General features: G+C 55.4%; 2 protein-coding genes across 4 annotated transcripts; both read left to right on the top strand.

Moving 5' to 3' along the window:
- Positions 1-223: 223 nt before the first annotated feature.
- Positions 224-9,253, top strand: ENO2 (enolase 2). Of its 2 annotated transcripts, none has more exons than XM_039461716.2 (12): positions 224-394; positions 1,481-1,580; positions 2,011-2,106; positions 2,263-2,321; positions 2,629-2,698; positions 3,123-3,256; positions 3,483-3,705; positions 4,559-4,756; positions 6,875-7,076; positions 7,653-7,761; positions 7,938-7,996; positions 8,313-9,253. In XM_039461716.2, the coding sequence occupies exons 2-12, from the start codon at positions 1,496-1,498 to the stop codon at positions 8,380-8,382; spliced, it is 1,305 nt and encodes a 434-aa protein (XP_039317650.1). In that variant the 5' UTR covers positions 224-394; positions 1,481-1,495; the 3' UTR covers positions 8,383-9,253. The 2 variants fall into 2 exon arrangements, with proteins under 2 accessions (XP_039317650.1, XP_039317649.1); XM_039461715.2 differs by having other exon boundaries at positions 225-394; positions 1,484-1,580.
- Positions 9,254-13,152: 3,899 nt separating this feature from the next.
- ATN1 (atrophin 1) lies at positions 13,153-27,903 on the top strand. 2 transcript variants are annotated; one of them, XM_039461718.2, is made up of 10 exons: positions 13,153-13,762; positions 19,171-19,353; positions 19,503-19,640; positions 19,789-19,902; positions 20,897-22,887; positions 23,132-23,354; positions 23,733-24,429; positions 26,406-26,549; positions 26,901-27,081; positions 27,317-27,903. In XM_039461718.2, the coding sequence occupies exons 2-10, from the start codon at positions 19,327-19,329 to the stop codon at positions 27,348-27,350; spliced, it is 3,549 nt and encodes a 1,182-aa protein (XP_039317652.1). In that variant the 5' UTR covers positions 13,153-13,762; positions 19,171-19,326; the 3' UTR covers positions 27,351-27,903. The 2 variants fall into 2 exon arrangements, with proteins under 2 accessions (XP_039317652.1, XP_039317651.1); XM_039461717.2 differs by having other exon boundaries at positions 13,154-13,762; positions 20,894-22,887.
- The last annotated feature ends 82 nt before the right edge of the window (positions 27,904-27,985 follow it).

Raw genomic sequence — 27,985 nt, forward strand, 5'->3', positions numbered from 1 at the left:
AGGCTGCGCTGGGCTTCACTGGCACTGTGGGCCTTCGTACCCGGGCTACACGGGTGCGGCTCTGCCTGTTACTTTCGAGTGGGTCGGGCCATGGGTATGAGCGCGTGTGTGCGCGGGGGGCCAGGTCGTGGGTGCCCCCACCCTTCCCCATCCTCCCCCCTCCCCCACTCTACCCGCGTCGGTCCCCCACCGCGCTCGTACGTGCGCCTCCACCGGCAGCTCCTGACTCATCGGGGGCTCCGGGTCACATGCGCCTGCCCGGCCCTATAGGCGCCTCCCCTGCCCGCCGCCCGGGAGCCGCAGCCGCCGCCACTGCCACTCCCGCTCTCTCCGCGCTGCCGTCGCCACCGCCACCGCCACCGCCACCGCCACCGGCTGAGTCTGCAGTCCCGAGGTGAAGCCCCCGCCGGGCCCGGAGCCCCTGCCCCCTCTACTCGGTGCCGCTGCGCACCTCCCCGCATCTCTCGCCGCGTGCAGGCAGCTGCGCACCTGCTCTGTGGCCGGCGCCTGGGCGCCCTCCCTCCCGGGCCCTAGCGTTCTGGCCCTCTCCACCCTTGCCTGCCTCTCGCCCGGTGCTCCCCCTCACCTACGGTTCTGTCCATTGGTTTCTTAAGTTCGGAGTCCTCCCCAGCGGTGCATTTTTATCCTGGCGCGTACCTTTTGGTTTGCATTTGGGGAAATGTCTTCTCTCACCCTTCCTCAGCTCCTCCAGACTTTCCCTGGACTCCCCTCTCTACTGCTTTTCCCCACGCCGCCCCTCTCCGTTTGCGCTTCCTCCCCTCCGCTGCACGGGGGAGGGATGGAAGAAGTGGGGATCTATCGGGGCGCAGGGGACAGGCCCAGCTAGCCGCCACACCCCACCGGGTCTTATCCTCGTCGCTTCCCGCTGCAGCCCCCAGGGACTGCAGGGCCTTCCCCAGGACCCTCTCCCCCCACCGCCCCCCCATGCCCCCCCCAATGCCTCTACTTCGTGCGCCTTTCTCGGGAAGAGGAGGGACACACGTTTGGGAGAGAGTGGCACCTTGGGGAGGGGGCAGAGTTCTGGCAGCTGGGGTAAGTTGGGGAGGGATGGGGCTCTGGAAGAGAGGCCCAGGCAACCCATCCTCTTCCTGGCTCCCAGGAGAAATGCGAGCCTGGCAGCCATTCCGTTCTGAGGAGATCTGGGGGAACCCCACCGGCTGGCCAAGCTATAAAGAGGCGCGGGAACCACTGTCGTGCCCCTCCCCTCCCCACTGCAGTGTTCTCCCAGCCCCCCACTGCAGTGACCTCCCCTTCCTCACTGCATTGACCTTCTCCTCTTCCCAGGGGGGAGGGGGAATCCCTTCTACAGCCCTAGACTGCAGCCAGCGCCTCCCTTCCCACCCCCCACTCACTGCAGTAACCTCTTTCCCATCCCTCCCAGCCTCCTGCCCCGCCCATTGATCTCAGGCTCCACCCCTCTAAGCCTCTTATCTTTCTCCTTCCTTCCCTTCCACCCGAGGAGATCCCAGCCATCATGTCCATAGAGAAGATCTGGGCCCGGGAGATCCTGGACTCCCGCGGGAACCCCACAGTGGAGGTGGATCTCTATACTGCCAAAGGTAATGGGTGTGGCAGGGACCTTCCCACTGCCAGGCTGGGTTGGGCCCGGGGTTCAGGGGCCTTTTCTGATACCCAGGGGGATGGGGTGCTGGGCCAGGCTCACAAGCCTGGGTTGTGGGGGTTGGATCCTCCTTGTCCAGGGAGCCAGTGTAGGCGGGTGTGTGTTGGAATTGAGCGTGTGAGGCGTGCCCTGCCCCCGTGTGTCTGCCTGTGCACCTGCATGTGTGCAGAGGTGTGCTGCCCAGCATAGCTTCCCTTCCGCGGGCTCAGATGGGCGGATGTGGAGGCCACTCACAGTGTGCGTGCTGCGGCTGGGAGGTTAGGGAGCAGTGTAGGGGGAGAGCTAGATGTGGCAGGCAGGAGTTTAGAGCCGGAAGGCCCGGTCGCATAGTCCTCTTCACTCCCTCTCATTCCATATTCTTCCTTTAGGTCTTTTCCGGGCGGCAGTGCCCAGTGGAGCCTCTACGGGCATCTATGAGGCCCTGGAGCTAAGGGATGGGGACAAACAGCGTTACTTAGGCAAAGGTGAGGTCCTTTCTCTTTTCCAGACTCTCCCCCACCTCAGCCTTATCCCCCCACCTCACACCAGTCCCCAGTCCTCCTCTAGCATGCCTTCCCCTCCTCCCATCGTCCCTTCCGTCCCTCCTGGCCTGACCCAGTCCAGCCTCTTCCTCTCCCCAGGTGTCCTGAAGGCAGTGGACCACATCAACTCCACCATCGCGCCAGCCCTCATCAGCTCAGTGAGGCCCGCTCTTTGCTGGGGATAGCGGGGCCAGAGTTCTGGAAGGAATCCCGGAGCAGGGCAGGAGGAAAGGGAGAAAGAAGGCCCACTTTTAGGAATCACGGTTACAAGGGGAAGGGTGGGGAATAGCTTCCTTACTGCCCTCTGCTCCCACGGGGGCTCAGGCCCTCTCATCCAGGCAGGCCCCTGTCACAGGGACCTGGTTGGGCCCTGGCCAAATGTGAGCTTGGGTGTGAATGAGGGGACCCTCTGCCTTAGGGCTCAGCCTCCAGCCGGGCCCTGGGTGATGGAGGCTCTGCCCTCAGGGTCTCTCTGTGGTGGAGCAAGAGAAACTGGACAACCTGATGCTGGAGTTGGATGGGACCGAGAACAAATGTAAGCTGGGGCTGGGCGGCAGTGGGGAAGCGTCAGGGTGGGGCGGTGCGGAGCAGACAGAGAGCTGAAGGGCTGGTGCTGTAGGGGCTTCCTCAGGAATGACTGTCAGGGGCCTCCTCCTCCCAGAGCCAGGGCAAGGGGAGATGAGTTTAGCTGTAGAGGAGAGACCCACATTAGGCAGAAGGAAGACCTTTATAGCATACAGAGGAGGGGGCTGGCCTGAGAGAGTCTGTGGCCTCCTCCTCCCCACCCATTCTTCTCCCCTGCTGTTTTCTGGAGAGCATGGATGAGGGGTTGCTGGGGCAGGGGTGGGGAGGGAGGAGGGGGTCTCCTTTACTGGCTCCTTTTGGAGACTACAGATGGAGGCAGGAGCTAGAAGGAGAAGGGGACGTTGTGCTCAGCGCCTTCCTCTATAATCTCCCAGCCAAGTTTGGGGCCAATGCCATCCTGGGTGTGTCTCTGGCCGTGTGTAAGGCAGGGGCAGCCGAGCGGGAGCTGCCCCTATATCGCCACATTGCTCAGCTGGCCGGGAACTCAGACCTCATCCTGCCCGTGCCGGTGAGCACCGAGCCATGCCTGTGACTCTCCCAGGGGTGGGTGGGGGAGGGAGCATGCAACTCATGAGGAACGATGGGAGGAAAGTGAATTGGGGCAGGCAAAGAGGAAGGATGGGGACATGAGACTTAGTCCAGGAAGCTGGGGGAAGTTTGGGGTCTTGGGTTAACACTCCTGGGGCGGGCAGGGAGGAGCTCTTTGACCCTTCTGTCTTTCTGCGGTTCCCCAGGCCTTCAACGTGATCAATGGTGGCTCTCATGCTGGGAACAAGCTGGCCATGCAGGAGTTCATGATCCTCCCAGTGGGAGCCGAGAGCTTTCGGGATGCCATGCGACTGGGTGCAGAGGTCTACCATACACTCAAGGGAGTCATCAAGGACAAATACGGCAAGGATGCCACCAACGTGGGAGATGAAGGTGGCTTTGCCCCCAACATCCTGGAGAACAGTGAAGGTGAGGCCAAGAGTTCCACTCCCAGCTCTAAGCTACAATAGGGTAAGCTATTGTGGGACAGCAGAAAGGGCCACACACTTCACCAAGACCTGAGTAGGCGTGGAGGGTCCTCAGACTCTGCAGACTCCGGAAGGTTCCAGTTCCTAGAGTGGCTTGCAGAGGGCCTGCCAAATTCACATGCAGACCTAGGGGACAGTCTTTCACTTGCATTTCCAGATGTGTTAGCATCTGTTGTCACTGGAGCCCCTGGGAATACTGGGAGATGGTCTGGGTGATCTGGGAGTCATCCCATCATTCAGTTCTGTAGGCATCTCAGTTTGATGAGAGATCATAGTGTAGGGAATCCATTCGAAATCTATCCTGTCCCCACCCCAACCTCCTAGGCCTCTAGAATCCTTAATTTTTTTGTGACTTGGGAGAAACTGTATAAGAAATGGAAACAATATAGACAGTGTTTAAGAGTTAAGGTTCCGGTGCCAAATTACCTGGATTTATTTGAACCTTGACTTGTGGAGTTATTAGCTGGTGATCTTTCGTACTTAATTTATCCCTGGGAACAATAACAATCTCGCTCATGACATCAGTGTGAGGATTAAATGAAATCATATGTGTAAAATGCTTAGGTGACATGATGCCAATGAAAAGATAATAAATCTTATTAACAGAATTCCACCCTCTGTTCCTAGAAGATGGCCTCTCCTCCCAGACCTGGGGTTAAACCCAACAGCAGCCCCGACACACTCTTCTCCGGAACAGCCCTCCCACTCTGCCCTCACTGTCTTTCCTTTCCCTCCTCCTCCTCCTCGCCCATCCCTCCTGCTTGTACAATAATCTCCCTGTATTCCGTCCCCAGCCTTGGAGCTGGTGAAGGAAGCCATCGACAAGGCTGGCTACACAGAAAAGATCGTCATTGGCATGGATGTTGCTGCCTCAGAGTTCTATCGCGATGGCAAATATGACTTGGACTTCAAGTCTCCGGCTGATCCTTCCCGATACATCACTGGGGACCAGCTGGGGGCACTCTACCAGGACTTTGTCAGGGACTATCCTGGTGAGAGGAAGCGGTGTGAGGGGGAGGTCTGGGGGCAGGCAGGGACGTGTCCCAGCAACTCTGGCCATTATGGGGTGCTGACTCCGGCTCCAGGTGGAGGTGTCCTAAGGAGAACCTGAGAACCAGGGAGAGGGTGCAGGAGCCACCTGCAAAGACTGGGCTTTGTATGCAGTGTCAAAGTGCAGGTACCTGTGGCTAATCAGTTCTGCCTCAGATCCTGATGAAAGTCCTGGGTTCTGAAAGCTACTGGGGTTATGGGGTAGGCTCTGGAAGGAACCAGGAATGGTGAGAAGGTGACTGGATCTAGCAGAGGACTAGAACGTTTCAGTATCTTTGATTGATGAAATTGTGGGTGCTGGGACTGATGTATGAGTAGAAAGAAGGCTGAGGGGGAACTGAAATATTTTCTGCAAGTCTTCCCAGGGCCTCTACCCCAGGATGGAGGCAGTTGGTCTCCATCTTCCTGAAACAGAGCGGAAGAAAATAAACATAACTGCAGAATGAAGGATTTGGATTAGCACTGAGGAAGGGCTTTCTGGCAGTGAGAACAGGAAAATGCAAAAGCTAGGTTGTGAAGAAGGTTGTGAACCCTTGTTACTGGAAGGTTTGTTGGTTTGTTTTTAATTTAACTTTTTAAATTTTTGTAGAGGTGGGGTTTAGCCATGTTGCTCATGGCTGCTCTTGAATTCCTGAGCTCAAGTGATCTACCTGCATCAGCCTCCCAGAGTGCTGGGATTACAGGAGTGAGCTTCTGTACCCAGCCCATGGAAGTGGTGCAATTCCTGCTCACTGCAACCTCCATCTCCCAGGTTCAGGGGATTCTCTCAGCCTCCTAAGTAGCTGGAATTACAGGCGTGCACCACCACGCCTGGCTAATTTTTGTATTATTAGTAGAGATGAGGTTTCGCCATGTTGTCCAGGCTGGTCTCAAACTCCTGACCTCAGGTGATCCGCTTGCTTTGGCCTTCCAAAGTGCTGGGATTTCAGGTGTGAGCCACTGTGCTTGGCCTGTTTTTTTCTTTTTTGAGACAGAGTCTCGCTCTGGTGCCCAGGCTGGTGTGCAGTGTTCTGCCTCCCAGGTTCAAGTGATTCTCATGCCTCCACCTCCCCAGTAGCGGGGATTACAGGTGTGCACCACCATGCCAAGCTAATTTTTGTATTTTTAGTGGAAATGGAGTTTTACTATGTTGGCCAGGGAACGCCTGTCCTCAAGTAATCCATCCACTTCAGTCTCCCAAAGTGCTAGGATTACAGGCATGTGCCACCATGCCTGGCCTCTTCATGTAAGGCTTTATGAAATAAGAATCAGGGCCAGACGTGGTAGCTCATGCCCGTAATTCCAACACTTTGGGAGGCCAAGGCAAGTGGATCACAAAGTCAGGAGTTTGAGAACAGGCTGGCCAACATGGAGAAACCCCGTCTCTACTAAAAATACAAAAATTAGCCAGGCACAGTGGCAGGCACCTGTAATCTCAGCTACTTGGGAGGCTGGGCAGGAGAATTGCTTAAACCTGGGAGGCAGAGGTTGCCATGAGCCAAGATCACGCCACTGTACTCTATCTAGCCTGAGTGACAGAGCAAGACTCCTTCATGTCAAAAAATAAAATAAAATAAAAAAATCAGGAGCCAGGCGTGGTGGCCCATGCCTGTAATCCCATCACTTTGGGAGGCAGAAGCAGGAGGACTGCTTGAACCCAGGAGTTTGAGACCAGCCTGAGCAATACAGTGAGACTTCATCTCTATAAAAATTTAAAAAATTAGTTATCGTGCCACACACCTATAGTCCCAGCTACTCAGGAGGTTGAGGTGGCAGGATCACTTGAGTGGGGGAGGTGGAGGTTGCAGTGAGCCAAGATTGCCACTGCACTCCAGCCTGGATGACAGAGTGAGACTCTGTATCAAAAATAAACAACAGCAATAAAAAAAACAACTTAAGAATCAGATCAGTAGCAGAATGTAAGCCTACTGGGCAGGCTTAGATTCGGGGGATTTGTCTTAGCAAGGATGAACAGGTGTAGTTAACCAAAGGCCTGTTCATTTCAGGGAGTAAAGGGGTGTATTCCTGCCTGATGTAGAGACCAAGGGACTGTGAACACCCTCTCTGTGCTCTCTCTGCAGTGGTCTCCATTGAGGACCCATTTGACCAGGATGATTGGGCTGCCTGGTCCAAGTTCACAGCCAATGTAGGGATCCAGATCGTGGGTGACGACCTGACAGTGACCAACCCAAAGCGTATTGAGCGGGCGGTGGAAGAAAAGGCCTGCAACTGTCTGCTGCTCAAGGTCAACCAGATCGGCTCAGTCACTGAAGCCATCCAAGCGTGAGTGACTTCTGGCCTTGTCCTCAGTGCGCCCCGTTTCTATAAGACTCCTCTTGGCCGGGTGCAGTGGCTCACGCCTGTAATCCCAGCACTTTGGGAGGCCGAGGCGGGTGGATCACGAGGTCGAGAGATCGAGACCATCCTGGTCAACATGGTGAAACCCCGTCTCTACTAAAAATACAAAAAATTAGCTGGGCATGGTGGGGCATGCCTGTCCCAGCTACTCGGGAGGCTGAGGCAGGAAATTGCCTGAACCCAGGAGGCGGAGGTTGCGGTGAGCCGAGATCGCACCATTGCACTCCAGCCTGGGTAACAAGATCGAAGCTCCGTCTCAAAAAAAAAAAAAAAGCTCTTCTTGCAAGTGCTCTAGCCTAATTCTACCCAGGGATGCCAAAGAGAGCAGGGAACTGGGAATCATCATCACAGTTCTCTCACCTCTGCCCCTCCACACCTGAGTCTCTGCTCCCCTCCCAGATAGCTTTCCCCCAAGATGTTTCCTGATATAGACCAAGGCTGGGGCTGGGAAGAGAGTGCCCAGTGCGAGGGCTGCAGAATCAGTGCTGTGTGTGGATACAGGTGCAAGCTGGCCCAGGAGAACGGTTGGGGGGTCATGGTGAGTCATCGCTCAGGAGAGACTGAGGACACATTCATTGCCGACCTGGTGGTGGGGCTGTGCACAGGCCAGGTGAGTGGGGCAGCCTGGGGAGGGAAGGGAACTCTGTGGGATTGGTGGTTCTAGCTCACCCACCTGGTCCCTCCTTCCGGGTATTCGAGGGTGTCAGGGGAGTTCCAGAGAGCAGAAGTTTCCTCTCAGGGGTGAGAGGGCAGCCACTGAGCTGCAAATCCTTTTAAATGTTTCAGATCAAGACTGGCGCCCCGTGCCGTTCTGAACGTCTGGCTAAGTACAACCAGCTCATGAGGTGAGAGTCCCTGGGGAATGGGAGCCCCTGGCCCAGAGGGCTAAAGACCCCGTTTGCCTGCTGGACCATCTCTAGCACCCAGGGCCTGGATAATAGTTCATTCCCAGTTAATATTGGTTTTTGCTTTCTGGATTTACCGATGGCCTGATTGACAGATCCCAGAGATCACAGGGGAAAGCCAGGGAATGCTCAGCCTTGGGGCAGGACACAAAAGCAGGTGGTGGGGGCGGGGTGTTGGAGTCTGGGGGACCCCCAGAGAGAGAAGTAGGGTCCTCCTGCATCCCTGACCACTTCCTTTGTGGTTCATCTCTCTCAGAATTGAGGAAGAGCTGGGGGATGAAGCTCGCTTTGCCGGACATAACTTCCGTAATCCCAGTGTGCTGTGATTCTTCTGCTTCCCTGGAGACGTGGAACCTCTGTCTCATCCTCCTGGAACCTTGCTGTCCTGATCTGTGATAGTTCACCCTCTGAGATCCCCTGAGCCCCAGGGGGTCCAGAACTTCCCTGATTGACCTGCTGCGGCTGCTCCTTGGCTTACCCGACCTCTTGCTGTCTCTGCTCGCCCTCCTTTCTGGGCCCTACTCACTGGGGTTCCACACTTTCCCTCTTCCTTTTCTCTCTTCCCTCAAAAACGAGAAATGTGAATGAGGATTCTAAAGGGGGTCCATGGAAGAACGCTCAGCGTCTGTGATGGCATCAGGGTCGCCGTGTTGAGGTGTTAGTGCGGGACCACGTGTCCCTTGTGCTTTGCTCTTGTCCATGTGTTTTCTATGTTGCACATGAGCCATGACCTGTGTGCAGTGCTGGGGTGGAGGGGGGTGCTGGGTGTGATCGTGCCTGGCTAAGGCTTTCATGTATTTATTTGTTGTATTTATTTTTCATTCCTCCCGTTAATTCATCATTTCCCCATAACTCTATGGCCTAAAATTGGCCTGACTTGAGGGAACGATGTGTCTGTATTTCATGTGGCTGTAGATGCCAAGATGACTGGGGTGGGAGGTCTTGCTACAATGGGAAGGGTCATAGAAAGGGCCTGGACATCAGTTCCTTTGTGTGCACTCACCGAAACCTGCGTTGGTCCGGAGCGGAGGCTGTGCCTGGGGGAGTTTTCCTCTATACATCCCTCCCAACCCTGGTTTCCCTGTTCTTCCTCCAGCTGCACCAGAGCAACCTCTCACTCCCCATGCCACGTTCCACAGTTGCCACCACCTCTGTGGCATTGAAATGAACACCACCATTAAAGTCTGAATCCGTGCACTGTTGTCTGAGGAGTCTTACTCTAGTCCATATGAGGGGAGAGAAGATGGAGCACCTGGAAGCTGGTGAAACTGGATAGCAGAGCTGGGGAATCACAAAAAGAAGACAAACCGAACAAACAGGGCCAAGATGATGGCACTGCCTACCCTACTCTGGCTAGGTGGGGTACCTGTGGCCCCTGCTTTCTTAGCAGTAGGCTTGGCTCCCAGGCCCAGGTGAATTAAGGGGTTCAGGAGCCCCTAAAAGCATACAATAGTATGTGCGTGTGTGTGTATGTGCGCATTTTGGGGGAAAGGGGGTCTAAGGTGTTTTCATATCCAGAGGGCCTGTGGACTGGACCAGCTCCTGCACTGGGCCTCTGCCAACAAAATCCTGGCAGGTTCTGGAATGGAACAGGACTTCGTGGCCATCGACCACTGCACGATGGGAAAATGGGAGGGAAGAATGATTCTGGAGGTGGCATAGAGAAGGGCCTAAGGAAACAGAGTCCTCCCACAAACTGAAGATTTCAGGAACAAAAGTGCTTCGCAGACCCGTGGCTCGGTCAGACTAATAGTAGGGTTCCAGTACGGGGCTAGAGACCTTATTACTCCTTAGCTGTAGCTCGTTAACTCTTGTGAGACCTCAGCGTTGAGATGCTCAGCCTAGGTACCAGCTACGGGCACAAACCCCTTCCTCGAGGCCTGGATGCAAGGCTGCATCCCACAGGGAGGGTCTGCACATGGGCGATCTAGCCACTAGAGGGAGTGAGAGCTTTGCAGGACGCCATACTGGATGCCAAGCGGGAGGAATTTCAAGGCTGTCTCCTGTGGGCCTCCCACTCTGCTTCTGCTGTGGTCTGGTCCTGGCTCCCTCTGCCATCCTGCGCAGCTCGAGGGCTAAAAGAGGATTCTTAGATCTGTATGGACAGGCCCATTTCTTGCCCTCCTTCCTGGGTCCCTGACACCTCAGCCATTTTCAGTTCGAAGAGCTTCATGCCCCCTTTCCGTTTCTGTGCCTTTTAATTTCAGTGGGGGCATCTCATCTTTCCCTTTTCTCCTAGCTCCTGGCGTCCCTTTCTGCCTCCCTTGGGGTTTACCGTACTCTTGTCTGTGCCTCTCAGTTTTCTCTGAGGTCCATAGCCCATCCTACCTTAGTAACTCTGACTGACCCGGACTACTCTCGTTGGAGGCTAGTTCTTAACCTCTGTCCTTGCTTTCCTCCCTCCTCACCAGGTCGCCTTCTCTGACAGGCTGGGCCCCCACCCCCAAAGTACTGGGGTTGGATTGGGTTACAGCCAGCTCTGCCTGGGCCTCCCAGGCGTTTCTCTCCACTTTTCCTTTGTGCCGTTGCCTGGAGACCAGTGGGTTGTGGGGGGCTGAGCCAGAGAGAGAGAGAGCGAGCTGGGGTGAGGGATGGCAGGGGTGTGCCTGTGTGATGCTCCCTGCAGCTGGACTTTGAGCCTGGCCAACAGGTAGGGGAGGAGTGGGAGAGGGCAGACACTGGTTTCTTTTGTGACTCTCACCATGGCCTATCCCCACACATCCCTCAATTTTTCTTTTAAGTCTCCATCGTAGCCCATTTCTTAGTGATTGAAAAACAAGGGAGAAGAGCTCAGCCTGGAAGGGATTTGGAAAGGGCTTGGGCCAAGGCCCAGTGGGAGACTGAACCGAGTAGTACAGAAAGAGGAAATGAAATGGGGAGAGAATGTGAGGGGGAAGGGGGAATCCTGGAACAAAGCCGGGGGTGGGGAGAAGGAACAGGAGCTATCTTAGAGCAAGAGGAAAGGAGCTGGGGCGTCAAGGGAGACCAGGAGCTGGCCTGGTCTCAGAGAGGCCCTGGGAGGGGCAGGGAAGGTGTGCACGCAGTGGTAAAGTGAGTGCCAACCAATTCAAGGCACTTCAGAGTGATGACTCATTCCCAGGCCAAGGAAGTGTTCCCGCTCCGGTGCCCAGTTCCCCAGTGCTTTGGAATCTGTTTAGAGCTTTTGAGTATTCCCAGAACTTGGTTGAATCTGGCCCAAGGAACTGTGAGGCAAAACCTCCTGAGCTGCTCCAGAGCCAACCTCCTTCCTTCCCTGAAGGCAGGTGGGATCTTGTCAGTTCAGGGCCCACCCTTAGCCTCCAGCAAGACTGGCCCCACAAGTACCCGACCCCCACCCCAAATCTGGAGCGCTACTGAGGGCTCCCAATCCATACTCCAGCTCCAGCTCTTCCTGTTTGCCAGCTTGCCTCCCTCCCATTCTCTGGCCTTCCCAATTTCTGCTGCCAAAAAAATCACCCTGTGTCCTTTGTCCTGGGAGATGTTGCTGCTTGGTGTAGGGCCAGGAGGGAGCCCAGAAGGAACTGGTGGTGGACTGGCAGAGGTGCTGGCGGCAGACTGACTGCCAGAAGCTACCTGGAGAGAAGCGGAGGGAGAGGGAAGGGCTGGGAGGAGCCTGCAGTCTATAGTGGGGACTGTCTCTACCTTAGAACAAGTGGGATTGAGGAACAAGGACACCTAGGGATTTGGGTCCATATTAAGCTCAGTCCTCACCTGACTGCTTCCCTGTGACCCAGGGGATCTTCAGTGATGACTTTCAACACATTTGAGAAGGAAAATGGAGGTGCCACTAGATGGAAGGCTTGAGGATGGTGTCTCACTCCTCCAAGCTGTACCCCTTACCTACCCATGGGCTTGTCAGCACTCCCCGCCATCTGTCACTTCCTTCAACTGCCCTCCTTTCCAATCTCCATTTTCTTTTGTCGTCGTCGTTGTTGTTTTGAGATGGAGTCTTGCTATGTCACCCAGGCTGGAGTGCAGTGACAAGATCTCTGCTCACTGAAACCTCTGCCTCCCAGGTTCAAGGATTCTCTTGCCTCAGCCTCCCCAGTAGCTGGGATTACAGGCATGTGCCACCACGCCCGGCTAATTTTGTACGTTTAGCAGAGACGAGGTTTCACCATGTTGGCCAGGCTGGTCTCAAACTCCTGACAAGTGATCCGCCCACCTCAGCCTCCCAAAGTGCTGGGATCACAGGTGTCGGCAACCGCATCTAGCCCTATCTCTATTTTCTTTTCCAATCCATGATCTTTCCTCTTCCATACTGTGCCACCGAAGGCCTTGTTCAGCTTACATTCCCATCCAAACTTCTTATCCCCCATCTCCCATTCTGTCTGCTCAAGGAAAGCCTCCTCACCTATACTGAGAGCCCCACCCCCAGAATCCAGCCAGCCCCGTGTCTCCCACCCTCCTTTCCTGTCCAGAGCCCTCCTTTCTCACCCAGAACCCATTTCCCCTAGAATTGGCACCTGGGCCACCTCCTTCGTGCATTTTTAAGGTTCCTCGAGTCTCTTCCTCTCTCCTCACTGACATTTCTTCTGGAATTCTCTGTCTCTAGCTTTCTTTCAGGCTCCCACCCCCAATTCTTACATTTCTGATTCTTTTTCCAACACGAATTTCCCCCAAACGCCTTACTGTCTTCCAGAAGCCCCATCTTCCATACACGTCTTCATCTTTGCAATTTTGCTCCCTCTTTATGACCCCAAACTTCCATCTCATTCTCTCTGGTAACAGGCCCCAAACCCATCTGCCTCCATCTCTGCCAGAAACCCCTTCCCCCCAAGCTTCTCTCACTTCTCGCCAGGCACCCACAAAGCCCCCAGGCAGCTCCATCTTTCCAATCCAATCCCATTATCCCAGTCGCTACCCCAGGATCCCCAAAACTCCTCCCACTCCACCTCTGCCACAGACCCGGTCGCCCCCAAACTTCAGCCTCCCCTCATCTGCCCTCCCCACCCACCGCCCCTCCTACCCAGCCGTCTCCCGCGCCGGGCCCGCGGGCTCCCCACCTTCCGCCGCGGCGAGCCCGCCCCGCGCCCCGGCCCCCTCGGCCTCGGCCAACTCGCGCGGCGCCTCCCCCGCGCCGGCTCCCCTCCCCCTCGCGCTCGCCTCGCGCTCCCTCCCTCGCGCTCCCTCCCGGCCCCTCTCTCCTCCGTTCCTCCGCGCTCCCTCCTTCTCCCTCTTCCTCCCTTCTCCCATCCCCCCTCCCAGGCTCCCTCCCTCCGCCGTCCGCTTTCCTGTGTAGCCGCCGGACGCGTCGCCCAGCCCGTCCGCAGCCCCGCGCCGGGCCGGGGCCTCGGGCCGGGCCACCTCGGAGGGACCGCGGGCTCGGGGAGGGGCCGGAGGGGGGCGAGGGGCCGGCCGCCCGGGAAGGGGCGGGGGCCGCGGGCGAGGCGGCGAGGCGGCCGGGGGGCCCGGGATCGCGCGCGCGGGCGGGCGGCCCGGGGCGTTCCGGGCGGCCGGGGGGAGGCGGCGGCCCGGGGAGGCGGGAGCAGCGCGGGGATCCGGGTCTGCTCCGGGGGCCGGGCGGGGACGGGGGGGGATGGGGGCCGCCCTCCGGGGGTGTCGGGGCCGCCGCCGTCGTCGTCGCGGCTGCGACTGAAGCCGAGGAGAAGAGAGGGGGGCGGGGGAGCCGCCGCCGCCGCCCCCCGGAGGCGCCGGAGCCCGGAATCCCGCCCGCCGCCCGCCCGCCGCCCCGAGCCGGCCCAGGTAAGGTCTGCGGCCGCCCGGGCCCCGGGCCCGCGGGCTCCGGCCTGCGGCTCCCCGCCCCCACCCCGCCCGGTTCCCCCTCCCGCCGCCGCCGCCGCCGCCTCCTCCATTTGTTATTTTCCCAATCCCGTCCCCCCGCTGCGGGCTCTGCCTGGCCCGAGGCTGGGGGCTCGGGGGGTGGGGCCCGCCGAGCAGGGACCGGGGCCCGGGCTTTGGGAGGACCGGTAAGGTGGGGAAGGCGGGAGGGTTTCTGGAGGAGGGCTGCGGGGCCGGAGGGTGGCCGGGACCTGCGGACCCCGAAGAGGAGGAACGTCGAGGAGGGGGTTGGCGGAGGAAAACGGGGGATGCTGTGAGTGGGGTTTGGGGCGAAGGCAGAATGGATAGGAGAGATGGCAGCGAGGTGGGGCGTGAAGGCTCCAGGAAAAAGCTCCAAAGGCCCAGAACACGGGTTCCGTAGCCCGGGGTTGGGGGTGTTAGAATACACGAGAAGTGGGAAACGGGAAAGGGGTGTGGTAGGTGGAAAGAGAGGGATTGTGGCTGAGGAACCTGGGGAAACAGAGGCTTGGGCAAAGAGAGGTCCATCTTTGGGAAGAGCCGGAGGTTTTCCAGCGTGGAAGTGGGAAGGCCCTGTCTTTGTGACTCAGTTTTTATTCCCCTACTCCAGGTCACCTCTGACCCGATCAGACATAGTTACTTCTTGGAGAAGGGCACCGGGGCCCAGTATCGTGGGTTATCCCAAAACTAACGAGAGGGAAAACAGGAACACAGAAGGGGGAGTTGGGAAGAAAGGGTTTCTGGGAGGATGGAAACGAGAGAATTGAGCAACCTTAGAGGCACTCCAAGCAAGTTGCAGCCTCCACCTTCAAATTGCCTAGCATCTGTGGCCCCTGGAACTGTCATCTATATAGGGAGGCCTTAGTTACTGCTTTGAGCTCAAAGAGCCCCCTTTGTGCTTGAGCTTATTTCGACTAGGGCAGGTCCCTTTAAGCTCTCCCGAGGTGCTATAGGAGGGTAGGAGTTGCTTTGGCAACTGTGAGGGGTGGCTGCCAGATGGACCCCTGGAATGGTCTCTTGAGGGGCACCTTTTGCCACTGTGTTGCTATGGCAGTGATCCAGTGGGATGTCCAGTTTGTGGGGTGGCGGGGTTGGGGGGAGGCTTCAGAATGTTGATTGGACTTCAGCCTGTGGCTATGTCCTTGGGACTCTGGGCTGGGTTCTGTAAGATGTTTCTGGATCTGTTGGTGAATGGGAGTTTCCCCACGGTGTGCACCCTTTTATGTTGCAGTCTGTTGGAACAGGTAGATATGTCCCTTGCAGATCACAGGTGTTTCTTGGAGTCTGTCCACCTAGGCATGGTGGGAGGATGCAAATGCTCCTGTTCAAATTACACCATCTTTTGGCAGTTGGTTCTGACCTCTCCCTCCCTTACATTATTTTTTGTAGAGTTGTATTTTTGCGTCTTTGCACTTTTCTTTTTTTCTAAAACTTGAATTCCTCTTTGAGCCTCCCTTCTTGAGTAACCCTTTTCCTCCTTCCCTCAACTAACCTTTGGCCTTGTAGAAATGGCGGAGCTCTCAGGCCCATCCCAGGTGAGGGTGGCCCAGGGCAGAGGACTGTGAAACAGCCCATGCAGGGGAAATACTATGGAACAGGAGCCAGGAGACCTGGGTCTAGAACTGACTGGGCCTCTGTGACGCTGGGCAAGTCACTTCTCTTTGAATGTTGGGGCTTCATTGTTAGGAAGCGGTTAGGCCGGGCGCGGTGGCTCAAGCCTGTAATCCCAGCACTTTGGGAGGCCGAGGCGGGTGGATCACGAGGTCAAGAGATCGAGACCATCCCGGTCAACATAGTGAAACCCCGTCTCTACTAAAAATACAAAAAATTAGCTGGGCATGGTGGCGCGTGCCTGTAATCCCAGCTACTCAGGAGGCTGAGGCAGGAGAATTGCCTGAACCCAGGAGGCGGAGGTTGCAGTGAGCCGAGATCCGAGATCGTGCCATTGCACTCCAGCCTGGGTAACAAGAGGGAAACTCTGACTCAAAAAAAAAAAAAAAAAAAAAAAAGAGGAAGGGGTTATAGATGAGATGATCTCTGAGGCCCTTCTGAAGGTCCTGGATTCTCAGAAGGCTTAGGCCAGTGCATTGTTATCTGATGGTCTGGGCTGCATTGTTATCTAGGAGTTAACTTTGGACTGTTTTGTTAGTCTGGCAGGTCCAGAATAATGATGGGGGCTGGGCCAATAATCCTGAAATTTAGCCTTCGAGCCCTTCCCAGAGAGCTTGTGACTCACTGTATTCCTTCTGACGTTCCCATATTTCTCTCTTAATTTCTTTTCCTGTTCTTACTTAGGGGCTCTTTTTCTACTTCTCATTTCCCCCCGCAACCCAGTCTGGTTTTAATCATTTTCTTTTTGAAGGTAATGAAGGTGAATGTGCCTAGTGTGTGGTCAGATACAGAGTAGGTGCTCTGTAATACTAGTTACAGTGATTGCCGGCTAGGAGTGTAGGCTGATGCTAAAACATAACCCAGGTCTAGAAACACACCGTCCAACCCCAACTCCTTCCCTCCTCGGCCACTCCTTATCCCCAGGATTACTTGCTCTTTTATGACTGCTTTTCTCCTTCAAAGCTACTCATTGCTAGTTTTATCAGATTTCTGGTGATTAAAAAAGAAGGACATACTATAATTGCTGTGTTCTACAGGTACATTCCTGTGTTTCTCTGACCTTTGGGATCCCCTAGCCTAACTGACTTGGTGAACAGGTTCTGTGATGGGAAAGGGAGAGGGACACCCTTCTCTAGGAGGGCTGGCAAAGATACACCAGTCACAAATAGTCATTTTTGTTATGCTTTTTAAGATTGTTTTCCTCTTTTGCTATAGTGGGTGTTGTTCTTTTGAATTTTTTTTTTTTTTTTTTGGTTGATCGTATTTTAAAACCAGTCTACACAACAACAAAAAAATGTGGGAAAATAGCTGTAGTTGAAGAAAAAAAAAAAAAAGGCTGGGTGTGGTGGCTGACGCCTATAATCCCAGCACTTTTAGGAGGTCTAGGTGGGTGGATCATCTGAGGTCAGGGGTTCCAGACCAGCCTTGCCAACAAGGTGAAACACTGTCTCTACTAAAAATATAAACATTGGCCGGGCGCAGTGGCTTATGCCTGTAATCCCAGCACTTTGGGAGGGGGAGGTAGGTGGGTCAGGAGATGGAGACCATCCTGGCTAATACGGTGAAACCCCATCTCTCCTAAAAAATACAAAAAAATTAGCCGGGCGTGGTGGCATGCACCTGTAATCCCAGCTACTTGGGAGGCTGAGGCAGGAGAATCACTTGAACCTGGGAGCCAGAGGTTGTAGTGAGCTGAGATCACGCCACTGCGCTCCAGCCTGGGAGACAGAGCAGAACTCTGTCTCAATTTGAAAAAAAAAGGAAAAAAAAAATACAAAAATTAGCTGGGCATGGTGGTACATGCCTGTAATCCTAGCTACTTGGGAGGCTGAGGCAGGAGAATCACTTGAACCCTGGAAGTGGAGATTGCAGTGAACCGAGATCGATCTCCGGCCTGGGCAACAAGAGTGAAACTCTTGCCTCAAAAAAAAAAAAAAAAAAAAAAAAGACCAGTTTTTTGAGTAGAACATCAGTTGAAAGTTCAGAAGACATGCTCTGTCCCAGCAATTTTGTGATTCTAAGTAAATTGTGAAGTTTCCTGGAAAGATTAGACTCACCCCTTACTGCCTGCATCAGTATGGTTTCCGTGGAGGTGAGTGAGAATTATTGTGTTCCTTGGGAAAAATATACTATATAATATGGACGTGCTGTTTACCTAGCAGGCCTCCAACTCAGAATAGAATAGATGGGTAAGCTTAGTCTGTTCCTACTGGAGCTGGCAGCACTTAATTCAGGAAGAAAGACCTACTGAAGTTAGTGGGTTTAAAGGACATTCACAAGAAAAGCACACACATAACATCAGCAGAACATCATACATACATAACATCAGCAGAAAGGAAGAAAACAGTAAAAAAACTATTTTTGCTCTCAAAAGATCTTAGAGTCAGTAATATGGAGGGACTTGACAAAACGTGCAAATGAAAACAGCTGGCTATAGGGATATAGAGAAAGAGATACCTGCCTACCTACTGATAAATATGGATGGATTGGCTGTGAGGAGCTGTGAAACCCTGTCTAAACCAAGTAGGAGGACAGACATCAGAATTGGTAAATCTGTATTGTGTGCTCATGGTTATTTTGAGTCTTTAATCATTCCTGTGAAAGCCCTGACTTTTCCTCTAGCCTTAGGGATCTCAAGTACTAGAAAATGGGTCCTTTATGAGGCTCTAAAAAATGAAGTTCTACAATTTGGGGCTACCTAGGTTTAGTCTTGGGATTGGTAGGGCTGTATTCCTTTGTATTATAGAATGGGACATTCTTCTTCTACCTACTCTGATGTGAGAAAAGATTCTTTTCATATCCCTGTGACTGATCCAGGCCCTCTGAGAATTCTCCCTACCAACTTCTGAGGAGAATATAGCAAAGTGTAGAAGAAAGAGCATGGGCTTTGAAGTCACAGACATGGGTTTGATTCTCGTTGTCACTGGTTCCTCACTGTGTGAGGTTGGGCTAGTCACAATCACAATCTTTGAGCCTCAGTTCCCTCATTTATATAATGAGGGTAATAATGTTTACCTTTCAGGGTTGGTTGTAAATATTAAATGAAATCACGTATGTGAAGGGCTTGACGTAAAGTACTCAATAAATTAATACTTCAATGTCTTTTTTTTTTTTTTTTTTGAGACTGAGTCTCACTGTTTCCCAGACTGGAGTGCAATGGCATGATCTTGGCTCACTGTAACCTCTGTCTCCCAGGTTCAAGTGATTATAGGCGCACGGCACCATGGCTGGCTGGGTTTCACCATGTTGGCTTGGCTGGTCTTGAACTTCTGACCTCAAGTGATCTGGCCACCTTGGCCTCCCAAAGTGCTGGAATGACAGGCGTGAGCCATTGTGCCTAGCTTCACTTCTTTATGTTCCTGGTAGCTGGGATTATAGGCATAAACCACTATGCCCAGCTAATTTTTATATATTTGTAAGGCTCTGTGGAATGTGTATGTTCACAGATGTCCTTTAGGGATCATGAAAGGTAAAACAGTGTGATCTCCTGGATTGGGGCTTGTAGGTACATCTGAATTGTCTGCCCTCTACAGAGATGAAAGAGATTATACTTCGAGCAGAATCTCCCTCCCTCCTAGGTAGCTAAGGTCCATGGGGCAAGCCAGCAATGTCTTGTGGTATCTGTACCTCTTGGCCTAAAGGCTTAGGGCTGGGCCACTTGCTCAGTTCTCTGACAAGCACAATAGTATTCCCTTGTGACTCTGTTCTCCCAGTTGGAGACTGTGATGGTTTCCTTCTAACAGGTTTCAGTGAAGACAGATCCTGTTCCAGGTGCCTACACTGAAAACTTGGAGATCCTGCTTCCCAGACCACAGCTGTGGGGAACGTGGGGCGGAGCAGAGGAGTTTCTGTATTCAGCTGCCCAGGCAGAGGAGAATGGGGTCTCCACAGCCTGAAGAATGAAGACACGACAGAATAAAGACTCGGTGAGTAAGAGCTAAAATGAGAGACGAGAAAGATGAGGGGCGGGGCAGGCAAGCTAGTAAGAAGGGTCAGAGAAGAACAAATGATGTGCACCATACAGTTAGGGGCAATGTAAAGAACAGTGTTACCTGCCTCCTTCCTCCTCCCGCAGATGTCAATGAGGAGTGGACGGAAGAAAGAGGCCCCTGGGCCCCGGGAAGAACTGAGATCGAGGGGCCGGGCCTCTCCTGGAGGGGTCAGCACGTCCAGCAGTGATGGCAAAGCTGAGAAGTCCAGGCAGACAGCCAAGGTATTCTGTCCTCAGGTCTTCCCACAGGATGCCCAGGCACTGGGGCTGAGGGTGTGTGTGCTGTAGGGAAACTTCCTGTTTGGCAGAGGGTAACGACGGCGCCTGGGAGGTAGAGAAGAGACCGGCATTTTCTCTTTCTCTCTAACAGAAGGCCCGAGTAGAGGAAGCCTCCACCCCAAAGGTCAACAAGCAGGGCCGGAGTGAGGAGATCTCAGAGAGTGAAAGTGAGGAGACCAGCGCACCAAAAAAGACCAAAACGGAGGTGAGACACCCTTGCAGCCATTCTCAGTCATCTTGTGACCGTTCTGTTCTCAGACCTCCTTATGTTCACTATTCCCACCTTGATCTCTCCTGGGATATAAGAGAAAGGCCAGATCCTAGTGTTTATTAGAGCAGTTTTTTCTATAATATAGCACAGATAAGGCTGGACAGATCCTTAAAGCTTTGACAGACCACCAGATGACCAGGCAGGGCCAAAGTGGACCAGAAGAGTTGGGGGATTCTAGCCTCTGGGTGAGAAGTCTCAGTGGGAGGAAAAATAAATCTTAAGGAAAATGCAGAAGTGATCTTTCTTTTTTGTTGTTTTGTTTTTGTTTTTGTTTTTGAGACAGTTTTGCTCTGTTGCCCAGGGTGGAGTACAGTGGCACCATCTCAGCTCACTGCAACCTCTACCTCCCCGGTTCAAGCAATTGTTGTGCCTCAGCCTCCTGAGTAGCTGGGATTATAGGCATAAGCCACCATGCCCGGCTAATTTTTGTATTTTTAGTAGAGACAGGTTTTGCCATGTTGGCCAGTCTGGTCTGGAACTCGTGGCCTCAAGTGATCTGCCTGCCTCGGCCTCCCAAAGTGTTGGGATTACAGGTGTGAACCTCTGCCTGACCAGAAGTGGTCTAAGAACCAAGGGCTTAGCGGATGGAGGATGTTTGGTTAAAGAGGTGGTTATGAGAGAGTGGAAGACAGATTTGGAGTCTGATGTGGGTAGAGACAAGGTGCTTGAGATGGACCCTTGAGGAAGGAATAGAGTTTTACAGGAAGGAAACAAGACTGGCTGCTAGGGAGCAGTCAAAAATGTGAGGAAAGTGGGAAATCCCCAGGTGGCAAGAGGTGGGCTTGAGCAAGAGGACTCACCACATCACAGTCCAACAGTGTGCCGTGAGGGGAAGTGATTTTATGCCAGAAAGGCCCCAAATCTCAGGGATGCAGGAAAGGGAAAGAAAAAAAAATGAGCCCCCCCGCCCCCGCCTTTTCTGCAGCAGGAGCTCCCTCGGCCACAGTCTCCCTCTGATCTGGATAGCTTGGATGGGCGGAGCCTCAATGATGATGGCAGCAGCGACCCTAGGGATATTGACCAGGACAACCGAAGCACATCCCCCAGCATCTACAGCCCTGGAAGTGTGGAGAATGACTCCGACTCATCTTCTGGCCTGTCCCAGGGCCCAGCCCGCCCCTACCACCCACCTCCACTCTTTCCTCCTTCCCCTCCGCCATCAGACAGCACCCCTCGACAGCCAGAGGCTGGCTTTGACCCCCATCCTTCTGTGACACCCACTGGATATCATGCTCCCATGGAGCCCCCCACATCTCGAATGTTCCAGGCTCCTCCTGGGGCCCCTCCCCCTCACCCACAGCTCTATCCTGGGGGCACTGGTGGAGGAGTTTTGTCTGGACCCCCAATGGGTCCCAAGGGGGGCGGGACTGCCTCATCAGTGGGGGGCCCTAATGGGGGTAAGCAGCACCCACCACCCACTACTCCCATTTCAGTATCAAGCTCTGGAGCTAGTGGTGCTCCCCCAACAAAGCCACCTAACACTCCAGTGGGTGGTGGGAACCTGCCTTCTGCTCCACCACCAGCCAACTTCCCCCATGTGACACCAAACCTGCCTCCCCCACCTGCCCTGAGACCCCTCAACAATGCATCAGCCTCTCCCCCTGGCCTGGGAGCCCAACCACTACCTGGGCATCTGCCCTCTCCCCATGCCATGGGGCAGGGTATGGGTGGACTTCCTCCCGGCCCAGAGAAGGGCCCAACTCTGGCTCCTTCACCCCACTCTCTGCCCCCTGCTTCCTCTTCTTCTGCCCCAGCACCCCCTATGAGGTTTCCTTACTCATCCTCTAGTAGTAGCTCTGCAGCAGCCTCCTCTTCCAGTTCTTCCTCTTCTTCCTCTGCCTCCCCATACCCAGCTTCCCAGGCATTGCCCAGTTACCCCCACTCTTTCCCTCCCCCAACAAGCCTCTCTGTCTCCAGTCAGCCCCCCAAGTATACTCAGCCTTCTCTCCCATCCCAGGCTGTGTGGAGCCAGGGTCCCCCACCCCCTCCTCCCTATGGCCGTCTCTTAGCCAACAGCAGTGCCCATCCAGGCCCCTTCCCTCCCTCTACTGGGGCCCAGTCCACTGCCCACCCACCAGCTTCAACACATCACCATCACCACCAGCAGCAACAGCAGCAGCAACAGCAGCAGCATCACGGAAACTCTGCGCCCCCTCCACCTGGAGCATTTCCCCACCCCCTGGAGGGCGGTAGCTCCCATCACGCACACGCTTATGCCATGTCTCCCTCCCTGGGGTCTCTGAGGCCCTACCCACCAGGGCCAGCACACCTGCCCCCACCTCACAGCCAGGTGTCCTACAGCCAAGCAGGCCCCAATGGCCCTGCAGTCTCTTCCTCTTCCAACTCTTCCTCTTCCACTTCTCAAGGGTCCTACCCATGTTCACACCCCTCCCCTTCCCAGGGCCCTCAGGGGGCGCCCTACCCCTTCCCACCGGTGCCTACCGTCACCACCTCTTCGGCTACCCTTTCCACGGTCATTGCCACCGTGGCTTCCTCGCCAGCAGGCTACAAAACAGCCTCCCCACCCGGGCCCCCACCGTACGGAAAGAGAGCCCCGTCTCCAGGGACCTACAAGACAACCACCCCACCCGGATACAAGCCTGGGTCGCCGCCCTCCTTCCGAACGGGGACCCCACCGGGCTATCGAGGCACCTCGCCACCTGCAGGCCCAGGGACCTTCAAGCCAGGCTCGCCCACCGTGGGACCTGGGGCCCTGCCACCTGCGGGGCCCTCAGGCGTGCCGTCTTTGCCACCACCACCTGCGGCCCCTGCCGCAGGGCCGCCCCTGAGCGCCACACAGATCAAACAGGAGCCGGCTGAAGAGTATGAGACCCCCGAGAGCCCGGTGCCCCCAGCCCGCAGCCCCTCGCCCCCTCCCAAGGTGGTAGATGTGCCCAGCCATGCCAGTCAGTCTGCCAGGTGAGCGGCCAGCTGGGGCGGAGGTGGGCCTGGCAGGGGGACGACAATGCAGTGACGGAGTGGCAGGGAGTGGCCTTGCGCTGGTGTAGTGTTTTAGAAAACGCGGCCCGTGAGGCTGGCGACAGCTCAGTCTGCGGGGGTGGTTTTGAGGCGGGGAATGCAAGCGCTGGCTGGGGCTGGGGCACCGCGGGCTCAACTGGGCATCTCGCACCGGCTGAGCGCGCGCTGCTTCCACGCCCGGCAGGTTCAACAAACACCTGGATCGCGGTTTCAACTCGTGCGCGCGCAGCGACCTGTACTTCGTGCCGCTGGAGGGCTCCAAGCTGGCCAAGAAAAGGGCAGACCTGGTGGAGAAGGTGCGGCGCGAGGCCGAGCAGCGCGCGCGCGAAGAAAAGGAGCGCGAGCGCGAGCGGGAACGCGAGAAGGAGCGCGAGCGCGAGAAGGAGCGCGAGCTCGAACGCAGCGTGGTGAGTACGTCACGGCCTGCGCCAGCGCCTCCTTTCACTCCTTTACGCTGCGCTGCGCCGCGGGGCTGGGGCTGGGTGGGTGGCGAGTTGTATCGCCACCTGTCGGAGGGGAGGTACCACTGTAGCGCTGGAAATGAAGCCTAAAAGGATTTCGGCGAGAGTACTCCGCGTTCCTGGGTTGGGGGGGAAGGCGTGCACAGATGGGTCCAAAGAAGAGCAAATGTCCGGGAGGAGGGTCGCAGAGTTCTAGGTAGGCAGAGTTTTAGTGAGGTGAGGCGAGCATTTTGGCATTCAGCTGTCAGACAAATGGGCAGCTTGAAACCAGCCACTTCTTTCCAAAAGTGCCGCTTTGACTCCACTTTTCCCTGTACCCCGCAGAAATTGGCTCAGGAGGGCCGTGCTCCGGTGGAATGCCCATCTCTGGGCCCAGTGCCCCATCGCCCTCCATTTGAACCGGGCAGTGCAGTGGCTACAGTGCCCCCCTACCTGGGTCCGGACACTCCGGCCCTGCGCACTCTCAGTGAATATGCCCGGCCTCATGTCATGTCTCCTGGCAATCGCAACCATCCATTCTACGTGCCCCTGGGGGCAGTGGACCCGGGCCTACTGGGTTACAACGTCCCGGCCCTGTACAGCAGTGATCCAGCTGCCCGGGAGAGGGAACGGGAAGCCCGTGAACGAGACCTCCGTGACCGACTCAAGCCTGGCTTCGAGGTGAAGCCTAGTGAGCTGGAACCCCTGCACGGGGTCCCTGGGCCAGGCTTGGATCCCTTTCCCCGACATGGGGGCCTAGCTCTGCAGCCTGGCCCACCGGGCCTGCACCCTTTCCCTTTTCATCCGAGCCTGGGCCCCCTGGAGCGAGAACGTCTAGCTCTGGCAGCTGGGCCAGCCCTGCGGCCTGACATGTCCTATGCTGAGCGGCTGGCAGCTGAGAGGCAGCACGCAGAAAGGGTGGCGGCCCTGGGCAATGACCCACTGGCCCGACTGCAGATGCTCAATGTGACTCCCCATCACCACCAGCACTCCCATATCCACTCGCACCTGCACCTGCACCAGCAAGATGCTATCCATGCAGGTGAGACCCCTCCTTCCTTGCCCTGCCCTGCGGGACCACCTTCCCTGCTGTCATGACTGGGCTCTTCTCTTCTGGCCAAGACTTCCCTCCCCTAGCCTGGCATGAATCTTTCCTAACAGTGCTGCCCTGATATTTGCCTTCCTGACATTCTCTCAGCCTTCTCTCCTGGCATCACCTGGCCACAGAGCCTGTATTCCCCACGCCCCAGTCTTCTCTGTAGTCTAGTATCCTACCTGTGACAGGCCCAGGTGGGAGCCTTTGAAGGACACACCTTTTTATCCTCACAGCCCCATTACCCCAAGCCCTTCACAAACCTGTTACGTTTTTTGAGACATGATCTCACTCTGTCACCCAGGTTGGAGTGCAATGGCACAATCACGGCTCACTGCAGCCTCGACTTGCAGGCATAAGTATCCTCCTACCTCAGCCTCTGGAGTAGCTGGGACCACAGGCGCGTGCCACCAAGCCTGGCTAGTTTTTGTATTTTTGGTAGAGATGGGGTTTTGCCATCTTGGCCAGGCTGGTCTCAAATTCTTGAGCTCAAAGCGATCTACCCATATCAGTCTCCCGAAGTCCTGGGATTATAGACGTGAACCACCACGCCAGACCCACAAACCTATTTTCTCATTTCTTTGCATTCAATTTTTTTTATTTTTATTTTTTTGCCATTCGCTCCTTTCTTCCCAGTGGGAGGTCTTTCGTGTTCTTCTCCGTCTCTAGATCTGTAACTTTCTGGAAAGGGCCCTGCAGCTTTGGATTTGGGTGTCATCAGTGATAATGAGCTTTACTTACTGTCCTTTCACTGTATTTTTTTTTTCTTTTTTCTTTTTTTTGAGATGGAGTTTCGCTCATTACCCAGGATGGAGTGCAAAGGCACGATCTCGGCTCACCACAACCTCCGCCTCCTGGGTTCGGGCAATTCTCCTGCCTCAGCCTCCCGAGTAGCTCGAGTTTACAGGCGTGCACCACCATGCCCAGCTAATTTTTTGTATTTTTAGTAGAGACGGGGTTTCACCATGTTGACCAGGATGGTCTTCGATCTCTTGACCTCATGATCCACCTGCCTCGGCCTCCCAAAGTGCTGAGGCCACCGCACCCGGCCTTCACCGTATTTCTTTCTTTTTTTTTTTTTTTGAGACGGAGTTTCGCTCTTGTTACCCAGGCTGGAGTGCAATGGCACGATCTCGGCTCACCGCGACCTCCGCCTCCTGGGTTCAGGCAATTCTCCTGCCTCAGCCTCCTGAGTAGCTGGGATTACAGGCACGCGCCACCATGCCCAGCTAATTTTTTGTATTTTTAGTAGAGACGGGGTTTCACCATGTTGACCAGGATGGTCTCGATCTCTTGACCTCGTCATCCACCCGCCTCGGCCTCCCAAAGTGCTGGGATTACAGGCTTGAGCCACCGCGCCCAGCTCACCGTATTTCTTATAGTCGGTTGTCGACCTAGCCTTACAGTCATATTTATTCCAGGCCCCTTGTGTGCTTTCTCCTCTTAATCTCTCTTCCTTTTTTTTTAAATTTGAGATGGAGTCTCGTTCTGTTACCCAGGCTAGAGTGCAGTGGCATGATCTTGCTCACTGCAGCTTCCACCTCCCAGGTTCAAGCGGTTCTTTTGCTTCAGCCACTCGAGGATCTGGGATTACAGGCCTGAGCCACTGCACCTGGCTTCTTCCTGTCTTATTTCCTAAAATTCTATCTTCTACCTCCTTTAAGCAGTGTGTCTCTCCCTCTCTCTCCCCTCAGACCCTTCTGGTGACTGTAATCTCCTGTCCTCTGTCATCCATATGTCCTTACTCCAGTAGGGCTCAGCCTGTCCTACCCCCAGGCCTCTAGTTCTTCCACTCGGCCTTTGTTCCACTTTGGAGCTCCTTGTGTTTGTCCGTCTCACTTCCCAGGCTTGGAGCCCTTCACCCAAATGCATGGTTTTCCCTAAACCTGCCTTCTGGTGACGCCTTCCTCTTCTCTGCCCTCCAGCCTCTGCCTCGGTGCACCCTCTCATTGACCCCCTGGCCTCAGGGTCTCACCTTACCCGGATCCCCTATCCAGCTGGGACTCTCCCTAACCCCCTTCTTCCTCACCCTCTGCACGAGAACGAAGTTCTTCGTCACCAGCTTTTTGGTAAGAATGGAGGTTGGGGTAGGGAAGCTCTAATGAGAAGAGGATAGAAAGGAGGTCTTTGGGTGGGGGCATGGGCCTAGCTGGGCTTGGGGAGGGATGAGGAGGTGCCTAGAGGAGCTGGGCATGAGACTAGGAAAGCTGAAGCTCTGCCCAAGAGAAGCACAAGTTTTAGCGTCAGGCTAAGAAGTTCGAATCCCAGTTCCACTCTGCCACTGGCAACTTGGAAAACTCGTTGTGCTACCTAACTTTTTAGTTCATTACCTTTGTATGTAAAGGGGCTGGCTCTGCCCTGGTCCAGAGCAGGTACTTGGTATCCATCGGTCTTGTGCCCCTTGCCCTTCCTGCTCACAGCTGCCCCTTACCGGGACCTGCCGGCCTCCCTTTCCGCCCCGATGTCAGCAGCTCATCAGCTGCAGGCCATGCACGCACAGTCAGCTGAGCTGCAGCGCTTGGCGCTGGAACAGCAGCAGTGGCTGCACGCCCATCACCCGCTGCACAGTGTGCCGCTGCCTGCCCAGGAGGACTACTACAGGTACTCCAGGGGGCCCAGCCCAGGGGACAGGGGCTCATCCGGGGCGCCTCAGCCCAGGGAACAGGAGCCCAGGGAGCCTGGGGGGTGGGGGGTGGGGGCTGTGGCATGGTGTAGCTGGGCACCGTGCTCCTAGGGGAGGGAAACCTTCCTCTCCCAACCCCTTGGGTAAGAGGGAGCAACGTCAGGGTTGGTCTCAAGTCTCTTACCTCTCTGCTATGCACCGCCCCTTCCCTAGTCACCTGAAGAAGGAAAGCGACAAGCCACTGTAGAAGTTGCGATCAAGAGAGCACCACGGCTCCTACGTTGGACCTTGGAGCACCTCCCCGCTCCCCCCCACCCCACCCTTGGCCTGCCACCGAGAGCCAAGAGGGTGCTGCTCAGTTGCTGGACAGAGGGAGGGAGGGACGGAGGGACGGACAGACAGACAGACAGAAGGCCAAGGCCAGGCCCGGTGTGGTGGGTGTGGTGTGCAGAGGTGGGGAGGTGGTGAAGGTGGGGACTGAAAGTGCACAGAATCTTGGACCAGGTCTCTCTTACTTGTCCCCCCTGCTTTTCTCCTCCCCCATGCCCAACCCCCGTGGCCGCCGCCCCTCCCCCGCCCCGTTGGTGTGATGATTTCATCTGTTAGATGTGGCTGTTTTGCGTAGCATCGTGTGCCACCCGTGCCCCCCCAGTCCCTGTGTGCGCGCCCCCTCTGCAATGTATGCCCCTTGCCCTTTCCCCACATTAATAATTTATATATATAAATATCTATATGACGCTCTTAAAAAAACATCCCAACCAAAACCAACCAAACAAAACATCCTCACAACTCCCCAGGAACATGGCTGTGACTGGTTCTTTGCCGGACGTCGGGGTGAGGCTGGAATTCAGTTTAGCAGTGCCTAAAGAGAACTACGTAGCC

The sequence above is a fragment of the Saimiri boliviensis genome, chromosome 7 (assembly GCF_048565385.1).
Source record: "Saimiri boliviensis isolate mSaiBol1 chromosome 7, mSaiBol1.pri, whole genome shotgun sequence".
Lineage (NCBI taxonomy): Eukaryota > Metazoa > Chordata > Mammalia > Primates > Cebidae > Saimiri > Saimiri boliviensis.

Coding starts and splice junctions, on each gene's coding strand:
- ATN1 (XM_039461717.2), top strand. CDS start 19,327: ATGAAGACACGACAGAATAAAGACTCG. Junction 19,641..19,788: donor AGTCCAGGCAGACAGCCAAG/GTATTCTGTCCT, acceptor TCTCTCTAACAG/AAGGCCCGAGTAGAGGAAGC. Junction 26,550..26,900: donor TCTTCGTCACCAGCTTTTTG/GTAAGAATGGAG, acceptor TCCTGCTCACAG/CTGCCCCTTACCGGGACCTG.
- ENO2 (XM_039461716.2), top strand. CDS start 1,496: ATGTCCATAGAGAAGATCTGGGCCCGGGAGATCCTGGACTCCCGCGGG. Junction 1,581..2,010: donor GGATCTCTATACTGCCAAAG/GTAATGGGTGTG, acceptor TTCTTCCTTTAG/GTCTTTTCCGGGCGGCAGTG. Junction 3,257..3,482: donor ACCTCATCCTGCCCGTGCCG/GTGAGCACCGAG, acceptor GCGGTTCCCCAG/GCCTTCAACGTGATCAATGG.